The sequence below is a fragment of the Acomys russatus genome, chromosome 26 (assembly GCF_903995435.1).
Source record: "Acomys russatus chromosome 26, mAcoRus1.1, whole genome shotgun sequence".
Classification (NCBI taxonomy): Eukaryota; Metazoa; Chordata; class Mammalia; order Rodentia; family Muridae; genus Acomys; species Acomys russatus.
In genome coordinates this window covers 30675781-30699212 of record NC_067162.1, presented here as the reverse complement: position 1 = coordinate 30699212, position 23432 = coordinate 30675781, and the positions used below count along the sequence as shown (strand labels likewise).

At 45.4% G+C, this 23432-nt stretch overlaps 2 protein-coding genes and 1 pseudogene across 4 annotated transcripts in view; 2 read left to right on the top strand and 1 right to left on the bottom strand.

The window, feature by feature from the left end:
• Positions 1–20705, bottom strand: part of Dus2 (dihydrouridine synthase 2) — a 40981-nt gene extending 20276 nt beyond the window's left edge. For 2 of the 3 annotated variants that reach the window (XM_051169075.1, XM_051169076.1), the window contains exons 1-6: positions 20577–20705; positions 16105–16246; positions 7070–7115; positions 3941–4032; positions 1527–1570; positions 224–284 (exon numbers count right to left, since the gene is read on the bottom strand). In XM_051169075.1, the coding sequence (XP_051025032.1) occupies positions 224–284; positions 1527–1570; positions 3941–4032; positions 7070–7115; positions 16105–16230 (369 nt within the window). In that variant the 5' untranslated portion in view covers positions 16231–16246; positions 20577–20705. Of the gene's footprint in view, positions 1–223; positions 285–1526; positions 1571–3940; positions 4033–7069; positions 7116–16104; positions 16247–20576 lie in introns of those variants that run through there. The other variant, XM_051169077.1, reaches the window with a different exon arrangement.
• On the top strand, positions 18305–18786 carry LOC127209258 (guanine nucleotide-binding protein G(I)/G(S)/G(O) subunit gamma-5-like; annotated as a pseudogene).
• Positions 20689–22531, top strand: Ddx28 (DEAD-box helicase 28). The gene has a single exon (XM_051169068.1). The coding sequence runs from the start codon at positions 20727–20729 to the stop codon at positions 22350–22352; it is 1626 nt and encodes a 541-aa protein (XP_051025025.1). The 5' UTR covers positions 20689–20726; the 3' UTR covers positions 22353–22531.
• Positions 22532–23432: the final 901 nt, after the last annotated feature.

The window sequence follows — 23432 nt, the reverse complement described above, 5'->3', positions numbered from 1 at the left end:
AAAGGTCATCCTGTAGCTCAGGCTAGCCTCAGCTCATCAGCATGCTACCTCGGCCGCTGCAAGTTCAGATTACAACTGTGTGCCATCATACCTAGCTTAATAACATCCCTTTGAGCATTGTCCTCACTCAGCATAGAATCTAGGCCGGAGCCAGGTGCTGTAATAGCTAGCCTCATTTAATCTGCACAGTGTAATTATAAGGAGTCTAAAGAAATCACTTTACCTTAGTGGAATATTCTTTTGGACAGCCCATGTTGACATCGATACCAGCTACATCATTTTCTCTGGAAAAGCACGAAACAGAAAAGGTAGTAAACATTCTACTCGAGAGAAGAAATAGATGAAAGGTAAAGGGTTCTGGGCTCCTGACTCCTGGGCCTTCTGGGCCTGTAAAACACACTAATTCTCAATGACAAAAGCTGAAAATCAGGAAAGAAGCCCATGTCCCAGTTGCAACTGCCTCATCTGAGCCAAGCCCCAGAAGAAAGACATAAAGAACCCACATCTATAAAGAGGTGGATATAGAGGGCTTTACTACGCTGAGGGTCGGGTCGGGTCAGAACTCCATCCTGGGACTATCGTTCCGACTAGGGCAGTGGGAGCTGTCCGTCAATGTAGAAGGGTGGCATGAGCACAGAGCCATTGGCAGAGCACATCGTCTTCTGTGGAAGCAAGTTCCTAAGCTGAGCCGATATGGTAGTACACAAGGAATCCCAGCACTCAGAAAGTGGAGGCAGGAAGACCACATGTTTGAGGCCAACCTGGGATACATAAGATAAAAAAAAAAAGAGGAGGAGGAGGTGCTGGTGGTCCTCCTGGTCGTTGTATTAGACCGGCTTCATCTGCTGAGCTGCACAATTGGTTTACTGCAAACAGTTCTGGGATATAGAAGGACCCTCACCTCATTCACTGGTCTGTGATTTGCAGCAATTAAGGCCTGAACTCTTTCTTCCTCTTACTGTCATCAATAACAAGCGCTAATATGAAGCACTCATGATGTGCATATATTGTAGACGTGACATACATTATTTCATTTGCTGTATCCTATAATGCCAGATGCTGATAGGCACCACCTTATAGATAAGATAACCAAGTTCTCAATGACAGTAGCTAAGTTACCTAAGTTTATACAGTTAGCAAATAACAAAGCCAGAATTCCAAATGAGCTCTGCTTTAACTCCAAAGGCCCCCACTTCAACCATGTACTCTCCTGACTGCTACCTCAGGAAGGAACGGATCTTATCTACATCTCATGAGGGTTAAAGTCTCCCAAAGGAATTCCTGGAAAGGAAAACCCATGAATAAACAGTAAAATGACGGCTCAAGAGAGGATCTCTGGAATAGAACCACAGTGGGTATACAGCAGTCCCAGGCCAGCCTTCAGATACCACATAGAAAGAAACCCAGTGTGCTTCACCTCAAAACAGAAGGTAAGGGGCTAGGACACAAAAGGTAGGTTGCTAATGACACTGAGGTGTCACAGCTTACAGAAGAGACAAGGCATTCCCAGGGAGGGAAGAACTTACACAAGCCTGGCCACAGCAAGGGCTCTCTCTGCGTCTGAAGTCCCCTGGGAACACAAGAAGCTACATCAACCTGTCTTGACACAAGTGCACACATGTAGACAAACATACCTATTGGTATCACACACATACGTACATGTGTGCATATGCATATGACAGCAAGTGTAAGAGTCAGGCCCTCCTGGGGCTGGAGAAATGACTCAGCAGTTAAAAGCACTGGTTGCTCTTCTAGAGGACCCCAATTTGATTCCCAGCATCCATATATCTATAATTCTAGTCCTAGGGCATCCAACGATCTCTGTAGGCACCAGAAACACACATGGTGCACAGACACACATGCAAGCAAAACACCCACACATATAAAATAAAATTTATATATGTATGTACATATATATATATATATATATATATATATATATTTTTTTTTTTTTTTTTTTTTTTTTTTAAAGAGCAGCACACTAGCCTTGCTCCCCAGCAAAGGAAGAAGATAGGCTTGGAAGACCTAAACAATCTCATTAGTGTCATGGTTACTTTCAAACATTAAAAAAAAGGCAAGAGCTAGAGAGGCGGCTCAGTAGCTAAGTACTTGCTGTGTGACATGAAGGTCAGAATTCTGATCACTAGTACCCACCTAAAAAGCAGATGGGAGCCAGAAAGGCAGCTCAGTGGGTAAAGGCACCTGTTACCAAAAATGCCAGCTTGATATCAATCCTGGGACACATATGGCCGCAGAACTGAGTCTGCAAGTTGTTTCCTATGGCACACACACAAGTAAATACTATTTTAAAAAATGGGCAGAGGGGCTGGAGAGATGGCTCAGTGGTTAAGAGCACCGCCTGCTCTTCCAAAGGTCCTGAGTTCAACTCCCAGCAACTGCATGGTGGCTCACAACCATTTATAATGTGATCTGATGCCCTCTTCTGCAGATAGAGCACTCATATACAATAAATAAATAATTTTTTTTAAAAAAGGGCAGAAGTGGCACCCTGCATGTAATCTCAGTGCTCATGAGGCCAAAAATTAAAAAGGTCCCTGGGGCAAGCTGGCCAAATCAGCAAGTTCTGGGTTCAGCAAGAGACACCGCCTCAATCAACAAACAGAACAGAGAGCAATCACGGAAGATACCAAACATAAACTTCCCCCCCACGCCCCACACATACACCCACACACACATACACACACACCAAAAATGTAGAAAAAAATGTATAGCACTTATTCAAATACCCATCACTCAAATTCTATAATTAACATTTTGCCATGTATTTTGTATACCCATTGCTACTGAATTTTAAAAATATCTAAGTGTCATTCAGGAGCTATTTCTTAAAAAAAAGAAAAGAAAAGAAAAGAAACACCAAACTATGCCTGAAAAAGGAGAAAAAAGCTAACCGGGTGATGGTGGCACATGCCTTTACTCCCAGCCCTTGGGAAGCAGATGCAGGCCAGTCTCTCTGAGTTTAAGGCCAGCCTGACCTGGCCTCTAGAACTCTACAGAGTGAGTTCTAGGACAGCCAGGGCTACACAGAGAAACCCTGTCTTGAAAAACAAAGCAGAACAGTACAAAACAAAACAAAAATTAAAGACAACAAAGAGAAAAGCTTTATTATAATTATAATTACATCTGTAACATACATCTTTGTTTTTTTTTTTTTTCGAGACAGGGTTTCTCTGTGTAGCCTTGGCTGTCCTGGACTCGCTTTGTAGACCAGGCTGGCCTCGAACTCACAGCGATCCGCCTGCCTCTGCCTCCCGAGTGCCGGGATTAAAGGCATGCGCCACCACGCCCGGCCTGTAACATACATCTTAACTACTCTAGAAAACCTAAGTCCTTTGATACATACTACACAAAAGCAAATTTTGCCAGAATAATCAACCATAGGGATTAAAAAAAATAATTTGGAGATGTAACAAGAATAAATTAATAAAAAGAAAAAAATTCAGCTGGAGAGATGGCTCAGCAGTTAAGAGCACTGGCTGTTCTTCCAGAGGTCCTGAGTTTGATTCCCAGCAACCACATGGTGGCTCACAATCATCTATAATGGGATCTGATTATCTCTTCTGGTGTGCATGAAGACAGAGCTCTCAGATACATAAAATAAATAAATAAATAAATCTTTAAAAAAAAAAAAGAAAAAATTTCAAAAAAAAATTAATTTGGAAGCCAGGGCAAATTGGTTATTCATAATCAAATAAGTATAAGACTGCAGGATGGGTAGACTGCAACAGATTGGTTTCCACAGTCCTCAACAGTGCACCCAACCATGAACGAATCCCTGAAAAAGGATCAAGCCAATTACTTATAGGATGCCACCACTGTGCAGTGTATTACACTGGCAGACATAAACAGGAATTAGGAAATCCCAGGGAACAGGCAGCCTCACAAGGATCTAGACACTGGAGTGGGAGGTGCCTCTTACCATTTGGAAGACCACCCTGCTCTGTTCTCTTTCACACGTACGGAAGACTACTCGGTCATCAGGAGCAACAAAGTCCACTGTGCCGAGCACCTCTGCAAGAAAACACAGAGGCTTGGACCACACAGTTAAAATGCAAGTTCAACCCAGCCTAAGCTTTGCAAGCCACAGCAAAGCCACAATCTGGAAAGAGAACACAGTGGGTTCTAGATACACTCTTCCTGAAGACAGAAATATGCACTTTGGCTTTGCATTGAGTCTGCTTTCAGAGTGATGGTAGTTCACTTTAGGATTATTTGATAAATGACATGTTTACAGTTAGTTCTGCAATTTTGGAAAAATGCTTTTAGCATTTTATCTAGGAGGAAGAAACATAGATGATTCTTGAACCCAAGTTGCTCTAGAAAGTAGCTCTCCAAGGCTTCGCAGAGTTATCAGTTCTTACTTATGTAGCGCCCAGGGAGCATGAGTGGAGATTGACTGCACATCAGTCAACCTTCCTTTTTACCTAAAGTCGCAATGTTTGTAAGTTCACTTACTTATTCATGACCTGCAAATCAATACTTTGGATATTTCTAGTTACTTATAGACAGATGAAATGTGGCAAAGTAGATTGAGTCTCTTTCCCAGCTGAGGTCAAACAAGGGCCATGGTGGTGCTCACTGGTAATCCCACCACTTGGAAGGCTGAAGAACAGGATCAGGAGTTCAAACTCATCTTCAGCTACACAGTGAGTTCAAGGCCGGCCTACGATACTAGAGACCTTGTCTCAAAAGAAAAACAAAAACAAAAAGAGAGGAAGGAAGAGAAAAAGAAGATAAAGTGAGTTCTCAAGGCCAGCCGAGGCTACTAGAGACCTTGTCTCAAAACAAAAACAAAAAGGAAGGAAGGAAGAGAAAAAGAAGATAAAGTGTTCTTGTATTTTTGGTTATGAGCCTAACCTTTAACAGCTGAGACATCTCTCCAATCCTAAAGTGTTCATAGTTAGTGCTGGGATTAAAGGTATGCGCCACCATTACCCAGCAAAGAGAAACACACAGTATTATTAACTTTCAAAGAAGATTTCTACATTAAAAGATCCAATGTGGCAGATGACTGAGCACGCCTGTGGCAAAGACTATCTTAAGAATACAGGCGATCTGGAAAGCATGTAAAGCACACCCACAAATGGAGGCTATTATTGACATCCCAGCACTCAACACATAAGCAGTTAACCTCAGCACAACTGACGCCATGATGGAAGTACCATTCAGGCTGTAAACTCAGCTCACAGACAGCACCCCCTGCCAAAAGCAAAACAAAGGCCTAATCTACCCAAGTCCATGGTTCCAGGAAAGTCTCTAAATGAACTAACCTTGCTCTTTGCCTTCTGTAGTTCTGTTTCTGGCTAACTGTGCTTGGTAACTGAAGGATATCAACGCAGAACATGGTTTTTCTGATTAAAACCTCACAATGACAAAAGCTCAGGGCAACACTGGACTCACTAACCCCCCATTTGTTGCCGGCTGGCTAATAAAGACTTTCTATTGGCTCACATCTAGGAATCTTCTCTGGTGAATACCGCATATTTCTAAAGGTGGGGTAAAGGGATGGCTTGTTGGTAAAGGTAGTTGATTCCTGACAGTGGTAGCTGAAGATGGTAAGAAAATATCTAGCCAGGTGTGGTGGCACACATCTTTAATCCCAGCACTTGGGAGGCAGAAGTAGGTGGATCTCTGTGAGTTCCAGGCCAGCCTGGTCTACTAAAAAAGTCTAGACCAACCAAGGCTACACAGAGAAACCCTGTCTCAAAAACAAAAAACAAAGCAAAACAAAAAAAATCTAAGAGAAAATGGTGTGCTAGTTGGGCATAGTGACGCACACCTTTAATCCAAGCACTCAGGAGACAGAGGCAGGCGGATCTCTGTGTGTTCGAGGCCAGCCTGGTCTACAAAGTGAGTCCAGGATAGTCAAGGCTACACAGAGAAACTCTGTCTTTAAAAACAAACAAACAAAAAACCCTCTAGATCAGCCGGGCGTGGTGGCGCACGCCTTTAATCCCAGCACTCGGGAGGCAGAGGCTGGCGGATCGCTGTGAGTTCGAGGCCAGCCTGGTCTACAAAGTAAGTCCAGGATAGTCAAGGCTACACAGAGAAACTCTGTCTTTAAAAAAAAAAAAAAAAAAAAAACAAACCCTCTAGATCCTTAAAGATTACAGTGCTAATCAAAATACAATCCATCTATCAACAAAGCAGAAGGGAATCACAATCCATCACAACTTCTTCCACAGAGCCTAAGTGGTGCGAAGTGCTTACTTTAATGCCTTAGAGCCACAATCCTACTCTATGAATTAAGTAAAACTAAGCCTATAAAGCCAGGCATGGTGGCGCATGCCTTTAATCCCAGAATTCAGGGAGGTAGAGACAGGCGGATCTCTGAGTTCAAAGCCAGCCTGGTCTACAAATGGAGTCTAGGACAGCAAAGGCTACACAGAGAAACATTGTCTCCAAAAACCCCAAAACAAAACAAAAGCAAAAGCAAACAAATAAAAAAGAAAAAGAAGCCAGGTGTGGTAGCGCATGCCTTTAATCCCAGCACTGGGGAGGCAGAGGCAGGTGTATTGCTATGAGTTCGAGGCCAGCCTGATCTACAAAGCTACTCCAGGACAGCCAAGGCTAACACAGGGGGACCCTGTCTCAAAAAAAAAAGAAGAAGAAAAGAAAGAAAGAAAAAGAAACAGATGGAGAGAAGACATGAGGTTTGCCTGACGTCACATAACTACCACGTTTGACTGGGCCCAGTACTAAAGTTATCCTTAGTCCAGGGCCCCTAGGTACTATCTATACTACGAAATATGGAAACTTTCTTGTGTTTTCAAGTCTATCAGAGAACAGCATTCCGAGAGTTCCACAGCTGACTATTCGTTTATTTATTTATGTCTGTGATGCTGAGGATCACATCTTTCAAGCACAGTAGGTAAGCATTCTACCAAAGGACCTCACATACAGCTCAAGTGCCTGCATCTGAAGAGCAGTGTCTGCTCCTGAGGGAACGTGTGACCTATGCAATTACATAATATAAAAAGGAAGGCTCTCAGGCAAGGGCAGTGGCTGGTCCGCTTGAGGCAGCGCTGCAGGTCAGGGCTGCACTTACCATTCACAACTCGCTTGCACTGAAGCATCTTGAGGTCAATCAGCTCCTGCATAAGAATCAAAAGACACTGTCAGCCTGGACACCAGGCTCCCACATTGTTACATTCCGATGGCCACTGTCTAGCCACTAAGCACAACACTGGCCACAAACCATGGCCTTGGGGACACACTGTGCTATCCCCTACAACTAAGTACGGCAAGCAGACAAAATTAGAACTAGAGAATAAACACCCAGAGAGGAAGATCTGGCACAAACACAGGAAAGGAAAGTCTCCGCAGCTCACTGTATATAAACAAGGAGGTGAGCCTCCCACCTGGGTAAGACACTCCAGCAGATTCAGGGCAGAAAAAGAGATTTCTTCAAAACTGGCATTACAAATGGAGGGAAACATGATCTCTCCTGATGGGTAAGTCCTGGGTGGATACAACACTGTTTTGCTTTGTTCAGTGATTATTTCAGCAGATGTGGAAGACAAGGCTGAAGCTCATGAACTCTGGGCACCCAGAAGAAGACAGGAAAAGATGCTCCTCCAAGATACTCATGCGCGCACTGACCTCTTGTGAGCCTCGGCGAACTGCTCGCTACGCCTGGTGGATACCATGACATGTATAGGACATATGGGTGTTGAAAGGATGATGACCAAAGGATCCTGACGCCATCTGTGTGGCTTCTCTCAACATAAGCAGCATGTAGGTTAAACACATGTTCTACGTTTTTGTTTTGTTTTTTAAGATTTATTAGCCGGGCGTGGTGGCGCACACTTTTAATCCCAGTGCTCAGGAGGCAGAGGCTGGCGGATCGCTATGAGTTCGAAGTAAGCCTGGTCTACAAAGTGAATCCAGGACAGCCAAGGCTACACAGAGACCCTGTCTCAAAAAACCAAAACAAAAAAAAATAAATTATTTATTTATACAGCATTTTGCCTGCATGTGCACCTGCAGGCCAGAAGAGGGCACCAGATCTCATCATAGATGGTTGTGAGCCACAATGTGGTTGCTGGAAATTGAACTCAGGACCTCTGGAAGAGCAGTCAGTGCTCTTAACCTCTGAGCCATCTCAGAGATGGCTTTTTTTGGGTTTTTGAGAAAGGGTTTCCCTGTGTAGCCCTGGCTGTCCTGAACTCACTCAGTAGACCAGGCTGGCCTCGAACTCAGAGATCTGCCTGCCTCTGCCTCCCGAGTGCTGGGATGAAAGGCCGTCACCGCCCAGCTTCATTCTATGTATTTCTGTGCCTATTCTTTCCATACAACATTCAAATCATCAAAAATCTAATGTCCAGTTCTGAACAAACAACCACAATCAATTTTGGGCGCATAGTTACAATTCTGTGCCCCAAGAAGTCCTGTAGTACCCCAAGAGGTGGGCAATGTCCAACAGGCAAAAAGGTAGTGGGCATGTGGGAAAGCATTCCAGGTGTACATGTGCTCTGTGAATGGATGCGCGCACGTGTGTGCGTGTGTGTGCGTGTGTGTTTGTGTGTGTGTAGCTGCATTTGCCCATGAAGTTGTGTCTGAAGGCCACAGACTGCTGTGAAATGTCTTCCTCCCCTTACTTTAAAAACCATTTTGTGACATTATTTATTGTACATATGCTATGTGTATATGTGCATGGTGCAATTGTGGCTATCAAAAACAACTTGAGAAAGCCCATTTTATCCTTCCACCGTGTGAGACACAGGGATGGAACTGGGGCTCAGGCCTGGCAACAAGTACCTACATCCACTGAGCATCTCACAACCCTGTTTTTCTTTTCTTTTCTTTTCTTTCTTTCTTTCTTTTTTCTTTTTGTGTTGTTGTTGTTGTTGTTTGCTTTTCGAGACAGGGTTTCTCTTGAGTGCAGGAATCACAGGTGTGCGCCATCATACCCTGCTCCCTTTTTTCTTTAAAAAGGCTGGGGAGGTAGCCTGCCTACATTGTGTGAGGCCCTGGATTCCATACTCAGTACCAAGGGGTAGAAGAAAGGTCCAGCAATCTCACCTCTGAACATATATTCCAACTGAAAGTAAGATCTTACATGCCTTTAATCCCAGCACTTGGGAGGCAGAGGCAGACGGATCGCTTTGAGTTTGAGGCCAGCCTGGTCTACAAAATAAGTCTAGGGCAGCCAAGGCTACACAGAGAAACCCTGTCTCAAAAACAAAAACAAAACAAAACAAAAAAATTGGGAGGCAGAGGCAGGTGGATCACTGTGAGTTCAAGGCCAGCCTGGTCTACAAAGCAAGTCCAGGACAGCCAATGATATATAGAGAAACCCTGTTTCAAAAAACTTTAACAAAACAAAACAAAACCAAAAAAAGAAAGAAAGAAACCAAAAAGAGATACTTGCAGCATTTCTCACAGTCACAAGATAATAGAAGCAAACTTGGATTTGGTAGTGCACATCTTTAATCCCAGCACTCAGGAAGCAGAGGCAGGTGGATTGCTGTGAGTTCAAGGCCAGCCTGGCCTACAAAGGGAGTCTGGGACAGCCAAGGCTACACAGAGAAACCCTGTCTCAAAAAAAAATTTGTAAAGGGGTTGGAGAGTTGGCTCAGTGGTTAAAAGCATTGACTACTCTTCCAAAAGACGTAGGTTCAATTCCCAGCACCCAGATGGCAGCTCACATCTGTCTGTGACTCCAAAATCTGACATCCACAGACATACATACAGGCAGCCTTTAATCTCAGCACTTGGGAGGCAGAGGCAGGCGGATCACTGTGAATTCCAGGCCAGCCTGGTCTACAAAGCAAGTCTAGGACAGCCAAGGCTACACAGAGAGACCTTGTTTCAAAAAACCAAACCAAACAAAAACAAAAAACAAAAAACCACCCTCCCCCCAAAAAAAGACATACATGCAAGCAAAACAATAAATTAATTTTAAAAAGAAAAAAAAAGATGTATTTAAAAAAAGAATTTTTGCTGGGCAGTGGTGGCACACACCTTTAATCCCAGCACTTGGGAGGCAGAGGTAGGCGAATCGCTGTGAGTTCGAGGACAGTCTGGTCTACAGAGCAAGGTCCAGGACAGCCAGAGCTGTTACACAGAGAAACCCTGTCTCGAAAAACCAAAAAATATAAAAAATGAAAAATAAATTAAAAAATCATTTGTTTGGGGGCTGAAGAGATGGCTCAGTGTTTAAGTGCACTTGCTGCCCTTACAGGAGGACCCTGGGTTGTTTCCCAGCAGCCACAAAACATGCCACAGCTCTAGGGTGTCCTGTGCCCTCGTCTGACCTCTGTGAGCACCAGGCAGGCATGCAGCGTCCATACACACAAGCTAGCAAAAACTCACACACATAAAATGAAAATACATCTTTTTCAAATATACCATTTTATTTTGAGGTATGATCTCACTGAGTTGATCAGACTGTCCTTAAACTTCTGACTTCTCCCTCTGCCTTGAGGTAGTTGGGATTGCAGATGTGTTATCATATGTAACAATTTTCTTCCTTTATAAACCTCAACAACACTCCACCGTATAGCTGGGCATGGTGATTACATGCCTTTCATCCCAGCTCTTAGGGAGCAGATGCAGGTGGATCTTTGTGAGTTCAGTACAGCCAAAGCTCCACAGAGAAAACTTTTTTTTCTTTTGTAAGATTTATTTATTATTATTATACAGTGTTCCACCTCCATGTACACCTGCAGGACAGAAGAGGGCATCAGATCACATTACAGATGGTTGTGAGGCACCATGTGGTTGCTGGGAATTGAATTCAGGACCTTTGGAAGAGCAGACGGTGCTCCTAACCTCTGAGCCATCTCTCCAGGCCAGAGAAACCCTGTCTTGAAAAACAAAAAACAAGGCCGGGCAGTGGTAGCGCACACCTTTAATCCCAGCACTTGGGAGGCAGAGGCAGGCGATCGCTGTGAGTTTGAGGCCAGCCTGGTCTACAAAGTGAGTCTAGGACAGCCAAGGCTACACAGAGAAACCCTGTCTCAAAAAAAAAAACAAACAAAAAAAAAAAGAAAAAGAAAAAGAAAAAAACAAAAAACCCTAGCACTTAGAAAGCAGAAGTAGGAGAAACAGAAGTTGAAGGTCAGCCTTAGCTATGTATGTTCAAAGGATTGATGTCAAGTCATCAGGCTAGGCAGCAAGTGTCTACCCGATAGGCCACCTCACTCGCCCTAGCTAGGTACAGCTGGTTTTATTTATTTATTCATTTGTTTGTTTATTTATTTATTATACATAATATGTGTATGTATTATTTTCTTTAGTTTTTTAGACAGGGCCTCCCTATGTAGCTCCTGGCTGGCCTGGAGCTCAGATCTGCCTGCCTTTGCCTCTCTGGTTGGGATTAAAGCCATTCATTACCACATGTGGCCTAGATAAATGTTTACAACATTTCACTAGGGCCTGAGAGATGGCTGAGTATTAAGAGCACCTGCTACTCTCGCAGAGGACTAGAGTTCAGTTCCTGGTACCCACACCAGATGGCTCACAACTACTTGTAACTCCAGTCCCAGGGAATCTGATATCCTCTTGTGTCCACAAGCATTGCACTTAGATGCAAAGAAATTAAAATGAATCTTTATCTGAGTCACTCATAGAAACAGAAGACAGAATGGTTATCAGAGGTTAGAGAGAAAGATAAGTGGGGAGTTGTTCTTACTGAGTTTCAGTTTTACAAGATGATACAGCTGCAGACATCTGTTTCATAACAACATAGATTACTTAGCACTATCAACTGTACACTAAAAATGGCTCTGATGGGGATGGAGAGATGGCTCAGTGGTTACGAGCAATTACTGCTCTTGGAGAGGACGCAGGTTGGGTTTCCTGAACCCCACAGGGGAGGGAGCTCACAACCATCTCTAACTCACTTTCTGGGATGCCATGCCCTCTTCTGGCTTCCTGAGACACCAGGCACCCATAGCTTACACAGACATTACTGTGCAGGAGTTTCCATTCCTGCAGGGAAGCCTGCTAAAAACACGAGGTAAACAACTCTAACTAGCTTCAGAAATCATGACCAGACTCAGTAGGCTCCTCCCTACCGGAGCATAGCATGTTTAAGCAGTAATAACTGCTGAGACACTCTCGGGGCAGCTCAACTACTTGGAAAAGGCTCAGACCCAGTAGCCAGAAAGATACAGATCAGTCAAGCAGCCCGGAAGGAACAGAAACCACCAGAACTGCTTAGAAGAATTGAAGACCAGCTGAGCTGCATGAACAGTGCACCCTCCACCCACTGAGCTTCCCTGCAGGCGGGCCTTGTCATTTCCACTTTTATAAGTTGATTACGCCTCACCCATATTCCTTTAAGTAACCGTAATAACACACTGGCTGACCAAGCTGGACTTTGGTGGGGTCTGTTGTTGCTCCATATGTGGAGTGAAAGATATTTGCTCACATTTCCCCATAGCGTCACACAACTGATATGCATACAGGTGAAGCACCCACATATATAAAATAAAAATGAAAAGTAAATATTGTCAGGCGTGGTGGCACACACCTTTAATTCCAGTACTCGGGAGGCAGAGGCAGGTGGATCGCTGTGAGTTCCGAGGCTAGCCTGGTCTACAAAGCAAGTCCAGGACAGCCAGGACTACAAAAGAAACTGTGTTTCAACAAACAAAAACAAAAACATAACAAACAAAGCAAGCCAATACATGCACAAAGAAAATAATCCAGGTATCTCCTTACAGTTTGGGTTATTGGAGTCCCATTGTACAAGACAGGTGAGCTGAGTCTACTTCTTTTTTTTTTTTAAGATTTATTTATTTATTTATTATATGTACAATGCTCTGCCTGCATGTACACCCGCACACCAGAAAAGGGCATCAGATCACATTATAGATGGTTGTGAGCCAACATATGGTTGTTGGGAATTGAACTCAGGACCTCTGGAAGCGCAGTCAGTGCTCTTAACCTCTGAGCCATCTCTCCAGTCCCTGAGTCTACTTCTTAATCTCTCAGATTAACTGTATGAATTATCTACAAAGACCATCCAGGCAGTTTGTACTGACGCTGGCCTGTACAGTAACTCCGGCTCCACCAGGGGGCGCTACACACCACACTCTAACAAGCCCAATACTCAGCCTCTGGTCTCAAGCCAAGCAAGAGGTGCACCTGCTTCCTTGCCTGCTCTCCTCAGAGGCTGGGCAGGGAGTAAGGCTTAGGACTGACTTGTCTACAGAAAAACCTCTTTTTTCTTAAATCACACCAACTCTTTCAGCATACAATACACCAAACAGGGCTAAAGTATTTGGAATTTCCACTCCAAATTTGAGCAGGACCCTGAAAGAATTAGTCACATTTACTGGTAAAACATGCTTTTCAAGTTGGAGAGATAGCTCATCCAGGAAAATGCTTGATGTGTAAGCTTGAGGACCCAATTATATCCTCAACACCCATACTAAAACAAAACAAACAAAAACAGGTGTAGAGGCTGGGTAAATGGGCCAAATGGTAGAGTGCTTGACACCTAAGTATGAGAACCTCAGTTCAGATGCTCAGCTTGTAAACCACTCTGATAAATTCCATATGTGTGTGTGTGTAAAATATATATATATATAATATATGACATATATTATATCATATATGTGATTCTTATTAATATATCATTCATGGATAGATAGATAGATAGATAGATAGATAGATAGATAGATAAAATCTGCTCCTTTAGAGAACCTAACTAACACAATACCAGCACTTGGGGGTGGAGACTGGAGGGTCAAAGTCATCCTCAACTATATTGTAAATTTGAAGCTCGCCTCAGCCACATGAGACCCTATCTCAAAAAAACAAAAAACAAAAACAAAAACAAAAAGAGAAGAGGAGAGAAGGAGAGAAGGGAAAGAAGAGTGGAGAAGTGGGAAAAGGAGGCACATACTAAAATATTCACATCAACGTTGGGCCCCTAACTTCTAAGCGGCTTGAACAACCCCAAGAACCCCTGAAGAGTCAGCGGAGAGCGCGGAAGCCAGCAGACAGACAGTTCCCGCTGCACAGCTTCCACAAACCCCATCCGTGCACATGTAGCTTGTGGTAGAACGTTTGTCTAAGACCTGCAAGGCCCGATATTCCATCTGCAGCATCGAACACAAAATTCTCACCTCCCCCAAGACCTGGCCTTACCTGTCACCCTAATCCCCCACACTGAGCCTCTTCCTTCTCTTATTTTATAAACATGCAAGTCATCTGCAAACAGCTCCCTTTACCCAACTCCCTCCAAAGCTCAAGCTTCCGTACTTGCCTGTACTCTCCCTACCGCCTTAACCTTAAATACCTGGCAGAGTGGTCAAAAACCCTACTCCTGCTTCCTGGCTATCTACTCACTCCTTGAGGCCTGAGCCCTCTTAAAAAAAAATACACCTGTTCCCACAGCCTCATTCTCTTATCAAATACCTAGGGTGTTCTTAGAGTTCATTTATTTATGTGGTTGGTTAGTTATTGGGTTTTACTTTTTATTTTTTAAGATTTGTTTATTTATTTATTATGTTACAGTGCTCTGCCTGCACATACACCTGTAGGCTGGAAGAGGGCATCAGATCACATTACAGATGGTTGGGAACCACCATGTGGTTGCTGGGAATTGAACTCAGGACCTTTGGAAGAGCAGGCGGCGCTCTTAACCACTGAGCCATTTCTCCAGCCCCAGGTGTTTGGGTTTTTTTTGTTATTTTTTTTTTTTTTTTCTTTTTTGGTTTCCGAGACAGAGTTTCTCTGTGTAACCTTGGCTTGGCTGTCTTGGACTCACATTGTAGCCCAGGATGACCTCGAACGCACAGCAGTCTGCCTGACTCTGCCTCCCCCGGTGCTGGAATTACAGGCATGCACCACTATGACCATGCCTGGAAAGTTTTGTATATGTTTTTTGGTTTTTTTTTTTTTTTTTGGGTTTTCAAGTCAGTTTCTTTGTGTAGCCTTGGCTGTCCTGGAACTCGCTCTGTAGACCAGGCTGGCCTCGAACTCACAGACATCTGCCTGCCTCTGCCTCCTAAGTGCTGGGATTAAAGGAGTGCACCACCATGCCCGGCTATATTTGTTTTGAGATGTCTCTCATGTAGCTGGATCTAAGCATGGTACTTGGGAAACTGGGGCAACAGTATAGACTTTAGGGCTTGGCTGAGTTACATAGTAAAATGCTATCTCTAATTAATTAATTAATTAATTAATTAAAGCGTATTTGTTAAAGGATTGGTTTAAAGGATTTGATCAATAAGTCAATCTAATGATGTTACTGGGAGGTGACAGAAACTTGGCAAGATGTGGTCCAGTTGGAGGAAGTACATCTAAGGGGTTTGTATGCCTGCTTTATTTTCTCTGCCTCTTGGCTGATACAAGGTGTGAAGCCTGTTTTACCACACATCTCCACAGCCACATTCTCCTCTCCGCCCTCCCTCCTTCCCCCTCCCACGGTTTTTTGAGACAGGGCTTCTCTGTGTAGCCTTGGCTGTGCTGGACTTCCTCTGTAGCCAGGCTGGCCTTGAACTCACAGAGATCCACCTGCCTCTGTCTCCTAGAGGGCTGGGATTAAAGGCGTGCGCCACCACACCCGTCTACACCACGTCCTGATAGCCCCCCAGATAATTCTGCTAAGTGCTCAGCGTCCTGATAGCCCCCCAGATAATTCTGCTAAGTGCTCAGCTGAGAACACTCCTTCACTAGCAGGCAGCGCCTTCCTCTGGCGACTCCACTTTCCTATCAGATCTTTCTGAACCTGGGTCTGAAGCCATTGGATATATGTACTGGCCTATCACCAAAAACTCCTATGGCCGCCAACACCAACCGCATCCAACTTCCTCACTCTGCATCTGGTTCTTTCTTCTTCCAAACTCCAGTTAGTTCACCTGTGTACTGAAGCGAGGCCTGGGCAGTGGCATGACAGGATGCCCACCTGCTCATCTGCCCCACAGCTCTCTGCTGCCCAAGTCCTGAGGGAATCAGGGGCAACAGAATGCGTCAGTGTCATGTGTGTGGCTTTCTTCTGATTTTAGTGAGACCATGAGTAGAGGTCCCATACTGCCTCCCCATCCCCTAAACACTGCCATACCCCAAGATGAAACCTGTGCCCCCTCTCCTGAGACTCCCAGAAAGCCAGGAATACCTTACCTCGCAGTAAACAATGTCTGCTCCATAATCCAGGGCAAGGAGTCGCATTGGCAGAGTCCCCACCCGAACCATAGGGGCTAAGATGAGTTTATTGTGGTAGCACAGGGAGAGGCTATTCCCAATCATTCCTCCTCTTCTATGCCTGAAGAAAGGGAAAATTCACGTTAGAAGTATAGAGGTGGGCTGCTGAGACGGCTCAGTGGGTAAAGGCGCTTGCTGCATAAGTTTAACCACCTGAGTTTGGTCCCTGGAACTCTCAATGGAAAGAGGGAACTGACTCCTGAAAGCCGCCCTCTGACCTGCATGCATGCCCATGACACACACACACACACACACACACACACACACACACACACACACACGATTAAAAATAATTTTCAGGGCCGAGCCTGGTGGCGCACGCCTTTAATCCCAGCACTCGGGAGGCAGAGGCAGGCAGATCGCTGCGAGTTCAAGGCCAGCCTGGTCTACAGAGTGAGTCCAGGATGGCCAAGGCTACACAGAAAAACCCTGTCTCAAAAAAAAACAAAAAAAAAAATTTCAGGGGAGCTGGAGAGATGGCTCAGTGGTTAAGAGCGCCACCTGTTCTTCCAAAGGTCCTGAGTTCAATTCCCACCAACCACATCTCGGTTCACGACCATCTGTAATGTGATGTGATTCCCTCTTCTGGCCTGTGGGTGTGCATGCAGGCAGAACACTGTATACATAATAATAAATAAATCTTTAAAAAATAATAATAATAATAATAATTTTCAGGGCTGGAGAGATGACTCAGCGGTTAAGAGCACTGGCTGCTCATCCAAAGGTCCTGAGTTCAATTCCCAGCAACCACATGGTGGCTTACAACCATCTGTAATGAGATATAGTGCCCTCTTCTATCTGATGTTCTCTTCCATCACGCAGGCATATGTGTAACAGAGTGTTTATATAAATAAATTAATCTTTTAAAAATATTTTTAAAATATTTTTAATTTAAAAAAAATATATATATAGGGTTAGAGAGAAATCTCAATTGTTAGGAGCACTTGCTGCTCTTGCTGCGAACCTGAGGTTGATTCCCAGGACCTACATGGCAGCATACAACCTTCTACAACTCCGGTTCCAGGGGTTGTGACACCCTCACACAGACGTGCATGCCGGCCAAATACCAATGTACATAAGATAAAAATAAATAAATTTTGCTGCGTAGTGGTGGTACACACGTTTAATCCTAGCACCCAAGGAGGCAGAGGCAGTCAGATCTCAGGAAGTTCAAGGCCAGCCTGGTCCTTGAGTTCCAGGACAGCCATGCCTACACAAAGAAACCCTGTCTGGAAAGTAATTAATTAAAGAAACATAAATGAAAAAAAAAATCCCTTATATCACCCAGGGCAGGCTTCCTTCATCCTTCAAACACTTATCTCTGATTCACTTGCAGCCACTCACCTAACAGTCATTCATTACGTGCCAGTCACGGTCATAGTCTCAGAGAACAGGAGTTTATCTGGTACGGTGGAGGAGTCATAAGGAAAACAATATGGACGACACAGTGGACAGAAGATAATGGAAGTCGGATATTGAACTAGCAGCAGCTAGCTAAGAAGAGACATTACTCAGCTGGGCGTGGCGGCGCACGCCTTTAATCCTAGCACGCGGGAGGCAGAGGCAGGTGGATCGCTGTGAATTCGAGGCCAGCCTGGTCTACAAAGTGAGTCCAGGACAGCCAAGGCTACACAGAGAAACCCTGTCTCGAAAAAACAAAACAAAACAAACAAACAAAAAAAGGCATTACTCAGATCACACAGGTCTTTATGGGACATTCTTTTTTTTTTTTTTTTTTAAGTTCCGTTTATTTATTATTTATACAATGTTCTGTCTGCATGTGTGCCTGCAGGCCAGAAGAGGACACCAAATCTCATTATAGGTGGTTGTGAGCCACCATGTGGCTGCTGGGAATTGAACTCAGGACCTTTGGAAGAACAACCAGTGCTCTTAACCTCTGAGTCATCTCTCCAGCCCTTATAGGGCATTCTTAAGCCACTGTTGGCTCTTCAAAAAGATGACCCAGGAAAGGGATCGTAAGTGGGGAAGTAGCAGGAGCTCACTCATGGTTTCACACCATCACACTGGCCATTGTATTAATAACAAATGGGGGTCAAGAAAAGGCTTGCAGCAGTCAGGACCGCAGGGAGAACAATTCAAAGACAAGTCAGTAATCACCATGAGAGGTGACATGAGAGGTGGCGGGGATTCAGCAAGCTTGGGAGCTTGCATTCTAGAGATACCGCGAAGGGAGAGACAACGAGAAGAAAAAAGTCAGGGCCCGGTGCTAAGCATGGTGAGCTCCAAGCTAGCCAGGGCTACAAGAAGAAAGGGACGAGGGGGGTGACTGGGGAGGCAGACAATCAAGCACAAGGGCAGCTTACCAGTAAGGCGCCTGCCTAGTATGAATGCACAAAGCCCTGGCCTGAATCCCCACTACCATAAAGAAAAATAAAAACAGAGAGCTGGCACGGCTGCCCCGAGCGCCGCGTCCAGTTCTTCCAGCGTCGCCGCCATGAAGAAGGTGGTACAGCACCTCTGGGCTCAGCCGCGTGAAGGTTTCCCAGGCAGCCACAGAATGCTCAACAGGACCTTCTGCTGACTGCAGCGCCTTCAAGTACAAATCCCTTCAGACCTCAGGAAGTCTGTCCCTTCTTGTAGTCACATATCTCGAAGTTTCTTGAACCACTTTCATGAGGCACTGGACATTCAAGAGAACTAAATTTGAAGTCTGCACAAAAGCGGCCAGGACACACAATCTTCCTGCTGTCAGTCCTCTCTGAATTTCCATGGATTTCTGTTTCACAAGGTTTAACTACTTTATATACACTGGCTGTATCATATAATAAAACAGCATACAAAAGAAAGAAAGACCCTATGTTCTACTTTTTTTTTTTTTTTTTTTTTTTTAAAGACAGAGTCTTGCTATTATATGCCAGGTTGACCTGAACATGCTATATAATAAACCAGGCTGGCCTCCAACTCACAGATCCGCCTGCCTTCACCTCCCCAAGTGCTGGAGTTACAGGTGTGTACCACCATGCGCAACTAAATTTTTATCTTTTTAATGGTACTGTCATCAATAGGTAGCTATTGGGAACTGGTTCTAAGAACCTCAAAGATACCAAAATCTGAGCATGCTCAAGCCCCCTTTACAAAATTCATACATATCCTCCATATGCTTTTGTTTGGGGTGGGGGGATGGGATTATCACTAAGCTATATCCAACCCTCTCCCATATACTTTAAATCGTTTTTAAACTTCTTATGACTAGCACAATATAAACACGATGTACGCAGTCATAGGGAGCATTGATAGGGAATCACATTAAAGAAAAATTATACATGTTTAGTACAGACAATTTTTTCATGGATATTTTCATCCACAGCTGCCCACCTATAAATATGGAAGGCCAATTCTAGTTAATGAAATTTTAAAAACTTTCTCCACAGCACTCAAGAAGCAGAGGCTGGTGGATCGCTGTGAGTACGAGGCCAGCCTAGTCTACAAAGTGAGTCCAGGACAGCCAACGCTACACAGAGAAACCCTGTCCTGAAAAACAATAACACAGAAGAAACACTTTCTTCAGATGTTAGGGACACTGACCTTATCTCCCATCCCAGGCTCTTCATACCACATAAAATATCTTGACCCCCTCCCCCATGTTTTGTTTTGTTTTTCAGACGTGTTCAAGAAATATGAAGTTAAAAAAAAATTTTTTTTAATAACCCGAACCACTAAACTCAAGTGAAGCAGTCTGCCTGCCCAGCTCTATGTGAGAAAAGCTCGATCCTCTATAAGGGTGTCAGGAGCACTCTTTCTACTTCTACTCAGGCAATTTAGAATCTGCCCGAGAAGCCAGTGGATATGAGCCGAGTGCAAGAGCGGTAAGAGTGCAAGAGCGGTAGGTCCCGTGTGAGAAGCTGGAAGGGGTGACAGGGAACCGAGGGTGAAGCTTACTTGGAAAGGAAGGGACAAAGTTTAAAACCGAGAAACTCCACTTGAAAGTACTGAGACCTTATCTCAGACTTCAGAAATAAAATAAGCTGAAGGCCACCAGCATGCACTCTAGGGTCCAAACTAGATAGAGAACAGAGTTGAGCCAAGACTCAGACTTGGAACCTTTTCCTCACGTCTCCAGGCCTACTCATTCATTCAGACTCTCACTTAAACCAGTGTCACTAGGCTTTGAGCGGAGCACACATCTATGAAAACAACGTCGCACTCCGCACCCCGAAGTTTTATGAGACCACTGACAAGGACAATGAAGACCACAAATAAGAATCTCAGAAGTTAAGCACTCAAAAGACCTCATCCTCACTCCTAATGCTACGAGCCAGGGCTCCAGGGCCACCTCCTATTGCAGACCCCCCACTCCCACCTACACCGCGTACCCTTCCCCAAAGATGACCCCAAGCTGGCATCGCCAGGCCCAGTGGGAACCTACAGACCTCGCAGACACTGAACTCTAAAGATCCTCCCTCCTCCTGGACGATGCTGCGGCGCCACACGCCACACTGATCCGCGTCAGCCACCGTACTCCAGAGCACGGTCGCACACTTGACGTCACTGGCACGCGCCTCTTCTGCATCAAGGGAAATATGGCTGTGGCCCGGCCAACGCGGCTGTTGTCACTAGCAGTTCGGTTGCTTCTGGAGCCCCGACGGAACATTGCGGTGCGCGGTTCCGACGAGTCCTTACCGGTGGTGCGCATTCCGCGGGCTCTGCAGCGACGGCAGGAGCAGCGACAGAGCGGTCGTGGTGGGAGCTTCCCACGGCCGGTCCTAATACGACCTGGTCCTCTGCTGGTCTCAGCGCGGCGGCCAGAGTTGAACCAGCCGGCGCGCCTCACGCTGGGCCGTTGGGAGTGCGCGCCACTGGCATCGGGTGGCTGGAAGCATAGGCGATCGCTTCGGGACCATTTTTCCATAGAGCGAGTGCAGCAGGAGGCGCCCTCCCTGAGCAACCTCTCGTCCCGGGGCAGCTTCGTGGACCTAGGTCTGGAGCCCCAAGTGCTGCTCGCGCTTCAGGAGGCTGCACCCGAAGTTGTTCGGCCAACCTCAGTGCAGTCGAGAACCATCCCCCCGCTGCTCCGCGGCCGCCACATCCTTTGCGCTGCGGAAACCGGTAGTGGCAAGACGCTCAGCTACCTACTGCCCCTATTTCAACGGCTCCTGAAAAGTCCGGACCTGAACTCCCGGCGTTCCGTGGCTCCCCGGGGCTTGGTTCTGGTACCTTCCCGAGAACTAGCCGAACAGGTGCAGAAGGTGGCCCAGTCATTGGGTAGGTACTTGGGCCTGCAGGTGATACAGCTTGGCGGAGGCCTTGGCATGAGTAGCCTCAAACTGCAGCTGCGTAGACGACCGTCCGCAGATGTACTAGTGGCCACTCCAGGGGCGCTGTGGAAGGCTCTGAAAAGCCAACTGATCCGCTTAGCTCAGCTTTCCTTCCTAGTGTTGGATGAAGCAGACACACTGCTGGATGAAAGCTTCCTGGAACTGGTGGACTACATCTTAGATAAGAGCCCTATAGCAGAAAGTCCCGCTGAGTTAGAAGACCCCTTTAATCCCAGAGCTCAGTTAGTGATGGTGGGAGCCACGTTTCCAGAAGGCTTAAACCAATTGCTGAGTAAAGTCACCAGCCCAGACTCTCTCACCACCATCACCAGCTCCAAGCTACACTGCATCATGCCTCATGTCAGACAGACATTTATGAGACTAAAGGGAGCAGAGAAGGTGACAGAGCTGGTTCAGATCCTCAAACAGCACGACAGAGCAAATAAGACGGAACCCTCAGGAGATGTCCTGGTGTTCTGCAACAGCTCCAGCACTGTGAACTGGCTGGGATATATTCTGGATGACCACAGAATCCAGCATCTAAGGCTGCAAGGGCAAATGCCAGCCGCAATGAGGACAGGAATCTTCCAGAGTTTCCAGAAGGGCTCCCAAAAAATACTGGTTTGCACAGACATAGCCTCACGAGGCCTAGACAGCATCCACGTGGAACTGGTCATCAATTACGATTTCCCCCCTACTCTGCAGGATTACATCCACAGAGCAGGAAGGGTGGGTCGTGTGGGCAGCGAAGTGCCAGGGGCCGTTATCAGTTTCGTGACCCATCCCTGGGATGTGAGCCTGGTTCAGAAAATTGAACTGGCAGCTCGTCGAAGGAGAAGCCTTCCAGGACTAACATCTTCAGTGAGAGACCCTTTACCTCAGCAAGCCTGATTTTTGGCTGCCTTAAATCTAACGCTAGAGCAGGGATCTTCCTGGGGCCCGGGAAGGTTGTCAGTGTGTGACGCTGGGTCACACCGCCCCTTGCCTCTCTGAGAACATGAACCATGTGGAGATTTGAAAAGTAAGCTACTGGCTAGGAATAAAGAGTAACATATTCAAAAAAATAAAGTGGATTTTGACTTTACATAATATCATGATTTCTTTTTCTTCTAATTGTATGTGTGTGTGTAGGTCAGAAGACCCTGTTGTGTAGTCAGTGTTCTCTTTCCACCTTGCTTGTGCTCCAGGGATCTAATTGAGATCACTAGGCTTGTAATGGCAACTGCCTTTATCCACCGAGCTATCTCAATGGACCTCCTGTCGTGATTTCCAAAAAATGATGTGTGTTTTGAAACAGGTTGGCACTATATAGCTCACAATGGACTTGAATTCATGGTGTGTAATTAGTTAAAGTTGGTCTCCAGTGATCCTCTTTTTTTTTTCCAGGTGGTGATGGTACATGCCTTTAATCCCAGAACTTGGGAGGCAGACACAGTTGAATCTCAGAGTTCACTTGTGCCTCTGCACCTAGCTAATGATGGTTTTGTGTGGATTCCCCTAACAGTAACCACCATTGAACAGAATTCAGTAGAGTTTGAAGACTCACACTCCACCCTATGCATGATTTTGTTGGCTTGGCTTGGGTTGCTTTGATCTGTTTTTTTGTTTGTGTTTTGCTTTGATCTTTTTAAAGATTAATGTTGTTGTTGTTGTTTGTTTTGTTTTGTTTTTCAAGACAGCGTTTCTCTATATTATCTGGGCCATCCTAGACTTGCTTTGTAGACCAGGTTGGCCTCAAACTCACAGCGATCCCCCTGCCTCTGCCTCCCAAGTGCTGGGATTAAAGGCGTGCGCCACCACGCCCGGCTAAAGATTAATTTTGAATTATTTTTATGTGTGTCGGGGGGTGGGTATGCGCACATGAAGCAGGCGCTTTCAGAAGTTAGTGAGTGGGATCCGTGGAGCTAGGGTTATGAGGGACCATGAACGTCCCCATGCAGGTGCTGGAAACCAAACCCTGGTCCTCTGCAG

Coding starts and splice junctions, on each gene's coding strand:
- Ddx28 (XM_051169068.1), top strand. CDS start 20,727: ATGGCTGTGGCCCGGCCAACGCGGCTGTTGTCACTAGCAGTTCGGTTG.